Source organism: Motacilla alba, chromosome 8 (assembly GCF_015832195.1).
Source record: "Motacilla alba alba isolate MOTALB_02 chromosome 8, Motacilla_alba_V1.0_pri, whole genome shotgun sequence".
NCBI lineage: Eukaryota > Metazoa > Chordata > Aves > Passeriformes > Motacillidae > Motacilla > Motacilla alba.
The window spans coordinates 12,177,608-12,193,145 of NC_052023.1; the positions used below are offsets into that span (position 1 = coordinate 12,177,608).

General features: G+C 39.5%; 1 protein-coding gene across 4 annotated transcripts in view; it reads right to left on the bottom strand.

The window, feature by feature from the left end:
- The window catches only part of ADGRL4 (adhesion G protein-coupled receptor L4), a 73,895-nt gene extending 64,431 nt beyond the window's left edge, over window positions 1-9,464 (bottom strand). The window contains exons 1-3 of one of the 4 annotated variants that reach the window (XM_038144151.1): window positions 9,281-9,464; window positions 8,736-8,796; window positions 7,139-7,288 (exon numbers count right to left, since the gene is read on the bottom strand). In XM_038144151.1, the coding sequence (XP_038000079.1) occupies window positions 7,139-7,288; window positions 8,736-8,796; window positions 9,281-9,304 (235 nt within the window). In that variant the 5' untranslated portion in view covers window positions 9,305-9,464. Of the gene's footprint in view, window positions 1-7,138; window positions 7,289-8,735; window positions 9,199-9,233 lie in introns of those variants that run through there. The other 3 variants (XM_038144152.1, XM_038144153.1, XM_038144149.1) reach the window with 3 other exon arrangements.
- Window positions 9,465-15,538: the final 6,074 nt, after the last annotated feature.

The window sequence follows — 15,538 nt, forward strand, 5'->3', positions numbered from 1 at the left end:
GTAAAAACTCTTTTTAGATGCAAACAGGACTAATTTAAAAGAGAGTCTGGTTATGATTAAAGATATAACAAGAGGAAGTTTTGTGTCTTTCTGGGCCTTTCAAAAATGCATTACTGTATTTTAGTCATGCTCAAAGTACCATTTCAAGAAAATGTAAACAAAACACATTAAAAAAATAGAAGGGTCTTTTTTTTTTTTTTTGGCTCAAATCTGTGAATGTAATTAATCTATCTAAAAAGTCCCTAAAATGGACTTTGTCCAAGGCTTCTAAAAGTTAGGGTCAATCTTAAAAACAGTTATTGTGGACTGTGCTTTGGACTAGGTGAACTGTGTTTTCTGGCAGTAGGAAGAAGAGCTAACTCTCTGAAGATCCTCTGTCTCTCATTTGAGTGGGAAACTGGGAGGGATTTCTTCATTTTTGGATTTGACATTTTGGATGTGTAAAACACTTTGAGTCAAAACCTTACGGACTCAGCTTTCACCAAAGGGGTATTGGGGACCGCCAAAGGTGATACAGAGACTCCACAATCAGAAGGCATGAAAAGACACTTTATTATTAGAAACCTACAGTTCTTATAGAAACAATGGTAGACCTAAGACCTGATTGGCCTTTAGGAATCTTCTCTCACACTATTGGTGGACTATGAATAGCACACTCTGGAGAGTCATATCTATGGACAATGGTTACAGAAAGAGAGATAATAATTGTTTGAATTCTTTCCTCTAAGTTTCCCACAGCTTCTACACAGCTTCCCAAGATTTTCCTGGGAGAACCATGTCTCTCTCTCTTCAGAGGATATGTGATTCCACACTCAGCCATTTACAGAGGTAAGACAATTGGAGTAAGACAGCCTCCACCTTGCCTTATTCAGCAGGGTTGCATTGTTACTCCAGACATCCTGCACTGCTTTCTTCCTGACTCATGTTCTCATGCATCACCAGACACTGTTGTAACACATGCTCCCTTTGTAAATTCCTGACCTACTCTTAAAAAATTCAACTAAAGCATAATTTGAATATAGCTATAAAAAATAAATTCAAGGCTGCAGAAGCTGTTTTGAATAATACTGTTAGCCAAGGGTATGGCTATTTTCAGGAACATAAACATAACTCCATCCTTTGTGGCTGGAAGGCAACCATACAACAGCTGGTTACTCCCCAGCAGCCTAGGGACATCACAGCCATCAAGCCCTTCCCAAATTCACAGAAAGTGTGACATCTTGCACAAGAAAAGGCAAAGACACACATAAAGCTGTAGGTCCCCAAAAGGCCAGGAGCCTGCCATGTTAACATTAACACCAGCACTTTCCTAGGCATGTGGACTGTTATGCAGCAGAAAATCAAGTAATTTATCCAGACTTTTCAGTTCCATGATCTGCCTACAGGTTTAATCTGGAATATGAAATCAAGATACCTCAGCTGGGTAACATCTCACAGCTCAGCAATCAACCTCTGCACTTTAGGAAAAGTAAAAAACCATTCAGCTGTGTTATTACCAAAAAAGACACAAGGGAAGAAAATTTTCTGTCCTCTGGAGAGGAACCCTGAACCATGGGCTAAGTTAAATATAATATCTAAATGTGCAACAAGCAGAATGGTGCCTCTCAACAAATCTTGGGATCACCAAAATGCCCACTACCTCAATCTGCAGTAGGAATTCTGAATTTGAAGGTGACTCCTGCTTCTTCCCTGAAACCATGTGAAAGCTCCAGCAGAATACAGAGGCAAAGAAGTAGAGATTAGGAGGTGCAGGAAGAGAAGGAGAAAGGAAAAAGGGTAAAGAGAATGTCAAAAGGCCTAGAAATTAGTGATCTTCTTTGGCCCCCTGTATAGCACATCCCAAGTTTTCCAAGCTGTCACACGCTGAGTTGAGCCCTGTTAGTGTTTGGCTAAGGCATATCTTTCTCCTGCTGTGCTATGTTAGAGCAGCTGCAATTTGCCTTTTTATAGCTTGTGGTAACTGATAGCAGTGAAACGAATTTAGGAAGTGTGTGGATTGGATCTTCCATATCAGTGATTTCAGACTATTTGGTAAACACAGAAGTGACATCCAGTGATGTATGCCTGCTGTTAAAAAAAAAAAAATTCTCCTTTGGTGAATCAACATTTGAATTAAATAATTTACTGTTGAAGAACAATTTTGGATAGAATAAAATGATTGTACACAGTGGTTTTACAGGGTCATTTTGATTTGAAAGTAAAAATTCCCTCCATAAAAACTATACACAAATTGGGTGCTGCAGAATGGCAACAAAGACACCAGTGAATCCAAACAAATTCAGTGACTGCAATAAAAGTCAATGGCGGGTCTCAGCAACATCATCTTAGAAAAAGGAACTGAGGTCTCACAAGAAAACTTCTTTTTATAGCTGGCAAAAGCCAGAGAGTTGGTATTTTGACCCTCCATAAAACAAGAAAATATGTTTGTGTTCAGATATTGACCGTGCTTTCAATTTGATTCAGCTGGATTTATACAAATTGCCCTGTGTTCTAACAGGGATTCTGTATTTTGATACCAAATACCACTTTGCACTGATGTACTTTTTACCTCTGTAAAATGATAAATCCTCCTACAGTGCACTTCTGAAACAGAGTTACTGCCTTGCCCCCATAGAAAGTTTCTCCGACAGCCTAAGTCCTTGCTCAATATTTCTAGAAGAGCTGTAAGTATTTTACAAGTAACACTGATTAATCTTGCAGTATAATTTGCAAGTGACATTTACAAGAGAATATTGTGTAGGGATATCTGGGAGGGATATTGTGTTCAGGCTTTTCCTGCTTGCCTGCCTACCCTCCTGGAACAAACAGCACTGCTTCATTTTCCTTCCGTATTTTACAAAGTTAAAGTAAACACTGTGATCACACTGTTTACTTTAATTTCCTGCAGTGTGCCAGCAAAGCAGCAAATTGGCAGTCAGCAATCAAGAAGCAGCCAGCATTTGAAATAGCAGAGCTGCTTAGGAAAGCATCACTGATGCCAACTCATTTTCCCCTTTGTTTTAAAAATAAAATATTGGCTTCTATGAAGTTTTACTTCTACCCTTATCTTCTTTAAAAGATCAAACATTTTGTTCATTTCCTTTAATTTTCTTTCAGAAGAAAGCTGGAATTATGAACAACACCTAATTTATATGTCCAACTCTTCTTATATAAGGAAATACATTTACAAATGGCAAATATATTCTATTTATCTGCAAAAAATCTGTGGCATTTTTGCATCAGAGGAAGTTAACTCGTCTATAAATCAGTTGTTTCTGGGTATATCTTTATTTTTTATGCCAAGAGCTTTAGCCCATGTTACTTCAATTATGTGTGTAAGATTGTGAAGCTAAAGCCTTGTGCATTACAAGCAGAATACACATCTGCCCAAGAACAGTCCTAAAAAGCAAATAGATGTACTATCAGAGATCATTCTCTCTTATTTAATACTACATAAAGCAAGGAATATAAATACAAAAGAAAAGGTAAGGCAACTGGGATAGTATTTTGTACCTAAGAAGTGTAAAGCTTGACAAGGTGACTCATTTATGGCTTTCTGGAAGATACTGTACAGAGGGAATTTATTGCTCTGCAAGTTATAATTCCAATATATAAAAGAAGCCAGATACCACAATCAGTTATTCTCCTGACTATGTGCATTCCTGCTTATATTCTTGCTGAAGACAATGAGATTATGAAGAGGATTAGCTTTTTGTTAGAGTGGCCAAAGTATGCCTTCAGAAAGTCCAAAACATGACCTAATTTAAAGTGGTTGAAACCTTGTGGGAAAGATTGTAAAAGGATAATTATTTTAAAAGCCATGACTTTGACACCAGGAAATTAAATTCATATCTATGTGTCTTTATCTATACACAGCAAATCCAATAATCTTGAGCTCTCTGCAGTCACTTAGCCAGCTGGCAGAGGGAGCAAAGTCAAAACTAACAAACCCCATTCCTAAGGTATGTTGACATCAGTGATTCATGATTCATCAATAATGGTGCTAGGAAATAAATGTAAGAGGACATTATTGCCTTTTGCAGCACAAAAAAACCTCAAGGGAAAATGTCTAAGTGTGTCACAGTGAAAAGACAGGGCTAGCCAAGAAATAACTTTTACAAGTATTTAAGAGGTGTTACAAGCAAGTGAAAGTAGAGAAACAAATGTAAACCTTTCACTGTAAGAATGTACCTATAAATAATAATGAAGAGTTTCTCAGCTATGAAAGCTTAAGAGGACTAACCTGAAAACTAACATTTTCTGTTCAACATGTTTATAAGGAGGAAGAATTTGAATTGCTTGTTTCAGAAGAAAATCTCAAAACAATGACTGTTCTGGTCTAATTGTCTACCAGGATAACCACAATGAAGAAGTTAGTTCTACATTATGCAAAATTACTAATGTTGTTGACAGTAATTATGATCTCACAGCCTATCCAAATAACAAAAAGGGCAAATATGTAAACACAATGTACTACATAGGCTCTTTCGAAAATGCCTGTATTAACACATAATTGATGATCTCCTTTGAAGGTGACTGCACTATCATTGTAAAAGCCTAAGATTATTAACTGAATAAAAATGGGTAGCTATCTCTAGAACAGCAGATACACCTGCTGCTTTTGCCACACAGAACAGCAAGATCTCATACATCATTAAACAACTGAGGCTTTGCTTTACATCTTCACTGCTTTAAACTATTCATGATAGGGTGTAGCCTACATTTCTAATCCTTTATAGAACCTACCCAATTAAAATTCTGGTTAATTTTTTATGCTATTAGAGGACTACTGCACAATATTAGTAATGCACCCTGTTACATACTGCCCTAGAGAAACATTGTCTCACTTTCAGGGCCGGCAGCCACACCGTTCTGATATAAGCTTTGCTGCTTTGCTGGAGGGTAAGTGACTTTGGTGGGTGTTGAGGTATTTTACCAGAGAAAATGTTGGTCTCCAGACATGAGACTTGCTTCAAACCATTGCCACTTGACTGCAATGCACCACAAATACATCTAGCATCTTGTTTGCCTGGACTGACTTTGGAAATTTTATCTAAAAGACTGAGTTTTCAAACACTGAGTATAATTCTAATAAACAATTAATGGATTCACAAGGGTTGCGAATGTATATTTCACTGTACTGAAATTTCTTTAAGTGCTCAATGAATGTTTTTATGAAATTTGAATGCTGATTTCTCTAAGAAAATACAGGTAAAAGGGAAAGTAAGAAAAAGATATTGTATGAGAAAAAAAAAGAGCATGGAAGGCAAGATAAATCTGTCCTCACAAATTCAGATTTAATAACATTATAATAGGTGCAAAGATAATGGATGGGTTTAAGAACATCAATTATGGCAGTGAGAAAAACAGGTATCCTTACTGCAAATTTAATTGATTGTTCATAATTGCAGACTTTCGAGACCAGTACAGACAATGCAGTGGGTACCAGATGATGCTAGGTAAAGTAAATGCTAGTTTGATGTATACCAGGCAGTTTTGCTAAAATTGACTTGTTTTTTCTTCTTTCTCTGCATTATTCACAAGTGTAGGCCCTTGACTCTGCAAAGATGATGTGCACTTATTATTCAAACCAGCTGACTTTCATGGTACTACAATTGAACTAGTGCAAGAACAAAACCAGTGTTGTGAAGGCCATTTCTTACTTTATTTTGACCAGCTTGATAGAAAAATAATGATTAACCTATCACAGCAAGGTTAGCATTAAATTCAAGCAATATATTTAGAAACTACATGAAAACTTGATGCAAAGAAGAGACTGACAGAACAGTGTTTGTTCAGACTTTAGAAGGGAAGGCAAAGGACAAATAATAATGCTGCCCACAGTACTTAATGGAAGGTCATGAGGGCTTATGGAGGAGATGAAGCTAAACTATTATTAGAAATGTACAGTGGTAAGTGCACATGGGAAGGAAAAGTTACAAGCTGCAACCAGAGAAACCTCAAGCAGCTATCAGAAAAAAAAAAAAAATCACAATTGGTCATATGCTGAAACAAGGGCCCAGAGAAGCACAGGTTTCATTGCTGGAGACACTCAAAACTCAGCTGGCCAAAGCCCTAAGCTGCCTGCTCTAAGCTGAACCTGCTCTGAGTGGGGAGCTGGACCAGATGACCTACAGAAGTCTCTTCCAAAATAAATTATTCGATGATTTTGTGATTCCTCATTTTTTATTATTTTATACATCTGTATTTCTCTTTAAACATTTCTAACTTAAAAACAAAAAAAAAGAAGGCCTTAGAAAAAAGACTTTTGCATTCTAAATCTTCTTAAATAAACATATTTCCAAGCACAGCGTGGCAAATAAACTATAAAACTCCAAAATACTGTGAGCTGCTTTCCTACACTCATACCAAACCAGAGGGTTACTACTAAGTAGTAACTGCTAAATTTCCCAAGATACTCGAAACACAAAAACTGACCTGGTAAATGGTTACTTCTCCTAAGTACTTCTCAGGATACTGAAAACTGACAAGATTCATTTCAGCCTATCTGCAGCTGGACATAGCCATACTAACAGTGACAATAAATACTAGAGCTATTAATAGTTGAAGAAAACTCAAATATCAAGGTGTGGAAAATATCCTTTTCTGTAGATGAAAGACAGAGTCATCTTAAAGTAGATTGCTTAATAGGATTTCTGGCATATTTTCCTGGCAAGAAGCTCTAGTAGAGAAATCAACACTGGCATGTCTCTGTGGCATGCACACTTCCTTGTCTTCCTAGAGCAGCCCAGGAGCTGTTACTTGACGGTGATCAGCTGCTGGGAAGAGTGGCCAAATGCTGTGTGTGTGTGAGGCAGGGAGCTGAGGGCTGTGCAGTAGCCACCACACCAGCCCTAACTTCAGAAATCCTGAGTCACGAGGGAAATTGCTGAAGGTAAATCAGCAAAGAAGCTCTCGGAAAAGAAAAGCTGGAAAACAGGTCGTACTCAACTGAGATACGTGGGAAGCTGTATCAAAACACCAAGCTGAGCATAATTTGTACAGTTTCTCAGAAAATATTAAAGTTTTTGGCTTTGAAGACATGTTATTGTAGGACACTGCTGTGACATAAAGTTTAATCCTTGAGCTATTGGGCTCTTGGGTAAGTTTTTCAAGTGAGAAAACCAAAAAAAACCCCATATAGGTAAAGTCTGTTTACCTTTACAGACTGTTATGCCATTTCCTGTGTATCCTTGGAAGCAGTAGCAGCCTGTTGTCCCACCCTGAACTTCACACCTGGCATCTTTGTGGCATGTCATGTTGCAGCTTGGAGAAGTGCAGCCATAGTCCAGCAGACTGGAAATCAAAACTGGAACAAAGGAAAATCAGTCTTGTTTCATTATCTAATACCTTTATTCTGAGCTCTAAAATGAGATCTGGGCCAAAGGTTTCCACAAAATGGGTGTATTCCAGTAAACACCATCACAGACTCTGTTGTACTGCAGGATAGGGCAAGGGCCACCAGCTACAGGGGCATCTTTGGTAAAACAGCAGACACCACAGATAAACAACTTAAATGTGTGCTCAACCAGTATAAAATTGGTAAATGGCATAGAAGTCACTCAGTGACTGGGGGGAAACATTTCAATGGCTTTCAGAGCTCTCTAGTAGTTTCCAGTAAAGCCCAGGCATTTATTTGCACTCTGAATTATGCATGGAGCATAATCCAAACTGCCCTACATGTCTGCCTACAGGGAAAAATACCAAAGAGGGTTCCCCTGATCACACTTTTTTATTCTTATAAGCACTCCCATTCTTCTGAAGCTAACACAGAGGCATGGTTTGGTAGATTAAAATGAAATGTCACATATTTACATCATTATGATAACAGGGTTTAAAAGTTATTTACAGTGGGGCAAATTATGTAAATTTAATCTCTCAAAACACCATAACTACTTTCCCATTGTTTGAATGCATATGGTTTTCAACACAAAGAAAAAAAGGAATCTCTTCTTTTGAGAGAACTTACAGATCACTGTACTATCACACACACCCTACAACTGGTAGATTTAAGGCATTTAGCTCAGAAAGGAAAGTAAGTTTTTTACTTTGTAGTTTACAAATTGTTAGCAGGACATAGTGAAAGGTGCAGAACACAAAGATCCTTCTGGGTGCTGTCTTTCCCTGCAGTTCTGCTTTTCCCTACCTAAATGTCATTCTGGATATTTGCTGGCCTAATGTTACAGTTTCATTGCCGCATGAAATCTCACAGAGATGTTGTTTTCTTGGAAAAATTAAGACTTCACGAAAAATTCAAAAGACTTAAAATTACTCACAATTTAAAAATAATTATATGTAATCCAAGTCAATTTAGATACCAACAAATTTCACATTTTCTCTGTGGTTCTGAGAGGAGACTCTCCTATAGGGATTAAAACAGAAACCTGTTGATTCTGTTATCATTTTACTGTTTTCAGCATGTGAAATCTAAAAACTTCCTAAGCAGATGGAGAGAGAGAAAGAAAAAAACCCAAATCAAACGCACAGAAACTCACAATGTTTCTGTTGTTTTTTGGGTTTTTTTTTCAGTACAGAAGCCACAGTGTGATAAAGACAGGCGTTCTGGGCTTTGGTTGTGGGATGATACTAACCATGCAATTACCAAATCCAGCAGCAGTACTGATCAAAACTACTGGGATTTACAGTCCTGTGTACCCAGCAGCTTTCAGCCACCCCCAATATAATAATTTCTCCTTGTCAGATCCCACTCCCTTCTCACATGCCACACACGCCCCGGAGACAGAGGTTTCACCTACCTAGGAATGGAAGCAGTTTCATTGGTGATGCCGTTGCTGTGCAGTGCCTGGTGCTGAGCCCCTGTGTCAGAGAAAAAAACCTCCCTGCTTTAAAATATCTGACCATGTGCAAAATACGCACATATGACTATGGGGAGAGCGACGTCCCGTACAGGCACAGCCCTGACACTGCCCTTTGTCCCAAGCCTCACGCTTCCAAAAGTTCCTGAGGCTCTCAGGCAGGACAGGAAGGGTCAGGAGGGGCTGAGGACCTGGCCTTCTGGCAAGTAGGAAAGCAATGAAAAAGCAAAAGGGAAACAAGAGGCTGCGCCTTGCAGAGGATATCAGAGAGGATCCAGGGTGAGGAGGTTAGAGGAGCATGGAGCTGTTTGGGAGAGTGGCTGGGGCAGGGGGAGGGTGAAGCTGGAAGGGGTGACTGCAGCCTGCTGGCAGTACAGGAGCAGCAGGTGGAGCAGAGGAGGGAGGGTGAGGAAGAGGTGGGGGAGAATAGTAACTTGCTTGGTGCTTACGATCTCAGAGGTAACGGTCTACAAGCTTCCTTCCACCTTTTCCTGCTGACATGAGTACATGCGAGCCCCGAGATTTTTCTGTTTGGAATCAGTCTTGGCTAACTGCTGTTGTTCTTACTGCTCTCTTCAGTTTTGAGATGGATCTTTACTGCAGTCAAGCAATGTTGCTTTAAGGGTAATGGGATGTAAGGGAGGTACAGGAAATCACTGAACTCTGCTTTGTGGGGAAAACAAAGACATAGGCAGGGAGGAAAGAGGCAGGAAACTCAGGAACTGAAGGAGACCAAATTTCTATGAGTTCATGGGTTGTGTAATAAGACATGTTCAATACAGCATTTGGCATGTCTTTGTGTTTAACTCGAGAGCAGCTCTGTTCTCATTATAGCATCCTGAAGAGACTTCAGCATGTACTTGTATCATGTATTGATATGCCAATATTTTCTCTAATCTTGCCAGGGACAATGTGCCGACAGTAATTTCCCAGCTTTCTGGAGATGATGACTCTCATGTTGAAGCCCTGTAAAACTGAAGCAATGACATATGCCTGTCCTTATAGATGCAAGCTGAGGGATGTGCACAAACAGCCATGCAGCTGGGAGAATGGAGAACCTCTCTAAGGTAAATAAAACACAAGAGGCTGTGGAAGGTCGCTGTGACAAAATATATCATGTCTGACTAGAGGCTGGGACTTTGGTAAGTACCTGATGGGAGAGCGTCAGTCTGCTCTTGGGAATTGTTTCTAGAACTGGCAATATTTTTTTCTAAAATTTTGGGAATTATTTTCTCACCACCATTTTCCAGCCTCATGATCACTGCTGGCTGGAGTTCAGTGGGTAGAATTCTACTCAGGCCACGGAGGTGTGAGGCATGTAGAAATAGCACGTAGGTGTCTGGTTGGTACAAAATACTTCTGGAGCACCTTGGTAAACAGAGAGGAAGCTCCAGGAACCGGATGTTACTTTCTGATGAACTTCAGAATAATGAACAAAGGGTCCAGGTGTAGGAAGGCTTTCTTCCTCCTGTTTGATTTTGTGATTGGGGGAAGACTTAAAGGGTATGAGAGGAAGGGACTAGGAATTTGTTTGTTTTCTTAAGTTCTCCCATAATCTAATGCATGGAGCCAGAGAGGAACACAAAATCAGATGACCTGAGGACAGCTTTGATCTGCACGTCCTGTCCTGTCCCTTGTGCTGGGATGTACTGTAAGCTCAGCTGGTCTGTACTAACTTACAAATCCTGCTGCTAAACTTCAGTGGAATAAGAGGAGATGAAAACCCATAATGCAGAAAATAAATGTTATTGTTCTGTGTCTTATTACTCCCCAAAATCAAGCTAAAAGATTTTAACAGGAAGCAAGAAGTTATAACCAAAAATTCAGGCCTTAAGAGCTGGAAACACATTTTTACCACTCAGGGTGGTATTCAATTTTGTCTAGACACCAACATTCTGCAAGGGGTGTCCAGATGGACTGACTGGAGAGCAATTTCATAACCCCAGTGATAATAAATTTATAGTAAAAAACTTTAATTCCCTTTTTTGATTCAAGGTCTAAGGATACAGGAGAAATTGTGGATGACTCAGAAAAATACCCCATAATCTTACAATTAATTGGGAGACAAATACCTCTCTTTCTTTTTGCTAAAAAGGCACGTGTCAATGATTCCAACCTACCAGGGGGACTATGCCAATCAGGTCAGGATGTTTCCAGCTGGAATAGGGCTGCTGACCAACTCGCTGCACTCACAGGTACCTGGGTGACATCAAAGGCAGGGCACAGGTCCAGCTGGCCAGGGTTTACACTGTGACTCCCACTGGGTGAGGAGGCAGCACATAAAGAAGAAAGATGGGGAAGAACAGAGCAAGGACAGAAGAAGGTAGGCTAGGTCAAGAGCAACTCGATGATAAAAGGAGCTTCGATCAGATTTAGAAGGCAATAGGGAGACAGTGAAGAAGAGGGATTTAGGAATATCTTAATGAGATCTCAATACTGGGAGCAGTGGATTACTTTTGCATTACACTGCTTTAAAAACTGGCTAATGTGAGTGTCATTTAGAGGCTGAAGACAGCAAGGTCACAATAGGAATGGATGTGGAGAAGGATGGACTTGACAAAGATTTTATGGGGAGAATGAGGAGGAAAGAAGAGATTTCTGAGACATTTTGGAGATTAAACCAGAAGGATTTACTGATAATATCTATTGGCATACAGGGACAGGAGTTAAACAAGTGGAGATGAGCAAGTGAACACATGAAAAGGAGACACTTTCAAATTTGTGCTGTCAAAAATTTCAAAAAATGCTGAGAAAAAAATATTGAGGTGTCACAAAACTGAAGTATTGATGGGTACCTGTCTTTACAGGCAGGGAGGAGGGACACGCACAAATGTACATATTCCTGAAAGAGTGGAGCATACGTCTAAGTTAAATAAAATGGGTACAAGAATGTGGAATGCCAGTACTGCAGAATCCATCATTAAGAAACATTAAAAATAAATGGTTTGTGGAAATATTTCAAAAGTCAGTCTTTCCATTCTTATCCATGGAGAGCGAAGCCCCAGTTCTATACTTAACTGTGTTGCTCATTTTATAAATGGGCTCATTTATCTTTGCAAGACTGAGTTGGGAAGGCATAAGTAAATGAATATACACAGGTTAACATGCTTGACTTCAAACCACACATTTCTGATTACTGATCACTGTGATTATAACATCTTACACGTGACTGTAGAATTCTCAAGCTGTTGTTTTTTGCTGGTGAACTGATGGGAAGACATCAGCCTGCTTTTATAAATTACTGGGTACTTTCCAAGCTTTGTATCATGAAAAAACCTATTTATTCATAGTTGTTTTAAAGGTAATTGGAATGCTGATTGTGCAGACAATGCTGTGAAAATAACACGCACAGCTGATGGCTTTCTAGAGCTCAATCTTATGTAGCTTTCAAAAGATAAATATAGATAAATACAGAGCAGTGCTTTCATTCCAGAAATTGCCTATAGTGCCAACAAAGGAGCGAAAACTGAACAGAGCTAGCATTAGGTGTGTTTTTTAAATGAGCAGAAGCATGATCTGCTGTATTAAAGACATTGTTTGGTGTGATCAAATTTGATCCACTAGCTGAATATACAAGAATCTCACCAAACTTGCAGTTTGCTATAGGTTGCAGACCCCACTTTCAGACTACAGCAGGTCATCCTCAAAGGAGATGGTGAGAGGGTGTACCAGATTGAGAGATCCTGAATGCCCCAGGTATTGTTTATAAATCTTCACCCTCCTTGGTGTTGAGATCTGTGTATTTTCAGCCCCCTCAAATGCCAATATCTAACCCGTCACAGTGTGCTCCAGTATAATCCAACCTGTATGTGCAGAACAGCCAAAGGCATGTGCATGCAACACAAGCATTTATCTCTATCACATAAGTACATACATGTATCAGTTACTGAATTGGGATAATAAATATTTAATGCAAAGAATAAAATTATGATCATTATGATCATGATCTTTCATTCTTTGCTTTTATTTTTTGACAAATGACTGTTGAGTCACCCAGTTTCTTGCCAAAAAGAAAATATGATGTAAACCAGACAGAAGATGTACAAATGCATTGCATAAAGCTTTTTCTCTGATGCTTGCTGTGTTTTTTAATATCAAATTTATTTATTGGTTTCAAATCAAGTCCTATCACTTCAAAAATTTAGATGGTATTATAATACTACAGAAATGTTTCATTTATGCTTGTCACTAGGACAATTATAGGGTTTTTTCCTCTAGTCACTGAAATCTGGATACAATTGAAAATGTACTTAAATGTCAGATCAAAATAATGAATTTCCATTATTGGTTAAAATTATTTTCAAATAAAAAAAATCCATGGAAAGTATTTTTCAAACACAGGCCACTCAATCACAGGGCAGCCTATCTCAGAGGGCTCTAGCTCAAAAGAAGTGTCAGCATCTGTTTTATAACTGTCTCACCTCACCTTCCTGTCTGAGTGCTTTACAAATCCTTATCATTTTATGTGCAAACATCATATTCCATCTGAGCATACAGGCCTGAATAGATCTCTTGGGATGATGTAACTCTAGGCAATTCTGAAGCAATAAACACACAAACTCACATAAACATATGCATGCACACATCCTCCTAAATCTGCGTAGCTATGTCCATCTGAAGGAAATGGCACATTTCAGTGCTCAGAGCCAGTTCCTTTCTTCTCTTTGTTTTACCTCGGATGAAGTCATGAAATAAGGGAATTTAAAGTGAATTCAATGTTTCTGAAAGCCAGATTAACTGCCCAGAAATTGGGCTCTGTTTCTGCATCTGCTATAATACAGCAGAGATGTACAGATTGAGTATAAAGTTCCCCACAGCTAAAAGGGATAAAGTAATTCAGTTTCCATGTCTGTTTGTGTTCTCCTGGTCATGCAACAGTGAAATTGTAACAATAGTCTCATTTCTGCAGGAGAAATAGAGTGAACTCCATGAATAATTACACCAGTGAAGTGCCAGACTACCAGTTTCTTTTAATACACTCGTTTTATCCCAGAGCAGCAGGAGCAAAGGGCTCTTACAATGCAGGGCCAACATCTGAACCACCAGATGACCAGACTGGGTCCTACAGGCCCATGATCTTTGTGGTTTTCACATGGGAAAGGAGTTCTGACACTTCTTGTTTGCCTACCACAGAGTCCCAGACTGGCAGTCCCTGTCCTGACCTGTCCAGGTGTTCACCTTCTCAATGCCACAGTCAACCTCTCAGCAGAGCAATACCCCACAAAAGCCATCTTGAATTTTTTTGTCCTCAGGTAACACTGTGAAAACTGGTTAAATTAGGCCATAGGTTTGGGGTCTTACCAATTAACTTCAATGTTTTTTGAAGAATGACATGATCCTAAGCTAGGACATGGGGATTTGGTCCTGCATTCCCAGGAACCTTGATGTGCCATGGGGGTGTATCTTGCAGAAATGAGGGTCAAAGGGAGCAGAGGAGGAGGTGTGACCAGCTAGATTTATCCACAGGAATGGACAGAACTGTGGTCAGAATGAGGTGTGCACAACACTGGAAAAGAAGATGCTCTTTTCCATCCTCTCAGTCCCACACAATTCCTCTCAGTCCCACACAATTACAGATGTCCTGGATAACAGTTCAGAGAACTGCTGGCTCTCTGCTGCTGCCGTGTTCTGCCTCACTTCTCACAGTCCTGCCAAGGCCAGAGCCCTCTTCCCCCTGCCCTCTTTCCTTCCTTACTGCCTTACCCCTTCATCCTTTCTCCCAGTGACTCCTCAAGAATTTATACATTTCCTATCTGAGAACTCTAGCAGAAGGAAAAATACTTGAGGACCATGACAGGAAACAAAATAATACTCAGAGGAGGAAAATAATGAATGATCGTTTAAGACTGAGAGTGGAAAGTTCATAGTATGAACTGCCAAGAGTGCTTTAAGTCAAACCCAAACATCTGCATTACAAACAACAATCATATAATCACTGACTTCTTGCATTATCCCTTCTCAGGCAGAAAGTACTCTGTGGTGCATGGGCCAGCAAAACAATTATTCTGTAATATTCCTTCTCTGTGATATCATCTCCTTCCTTGAAGATTTCAGGAACATGAGAATTTTCTGGGAAGTTGAAATGTTTGGAGAAAAGTTGGCTGTAGCACACAGAGTGTAAGTGAAGCCTCTCCATTCAATGACAGATGGATAATGCTTTGAGAGAGAGCATGGACAGGAGGGACAGGTCCTCAGGCAACCCTGCTATGGTCCAATTGCTTTTCTACCACACCAGTCACTTGGTAAAGCATGTTCTTCATGTGCACTGACTCCAGAAAGGGCTTTCTCTGGACCCCAGTACAACAAAGCAGAGAGTTCATACCAGCTACAGAAAAGTTCAGATTTTTTGTTTGGGCCAGTGACTTAGAGCCTTAGAGTGTGCTGAAATGGTTAGCATCCTTATTCAAGCCTATAAACTCATTGCTCAAACTTTCTGTCTGTTCCTTCATGTTAGGCATTGGATTGTGGCATGTCTTGAAGAAACTCAAAATATGCCTCTCACAGAGTTGCATGTTTTGTATGGTGCTGGTGCTCTTGATGCTGTCTTCACTTTGAAAGTAAACTTGCAAGTTTAACTTGCATCCTTCAGACATCTTCTCACATGTAGTGGCCATCTCACCTGGAATTGTTTGACTCTGTCCTTTCAGAGTTGCCTTTTAGCTTAAATTAATGTAATTTTTTCCCCCAAAAGAGAAATTAATTATGAATAAATAAATCTAGTGATTATTGTTTCCCAGCTTGGA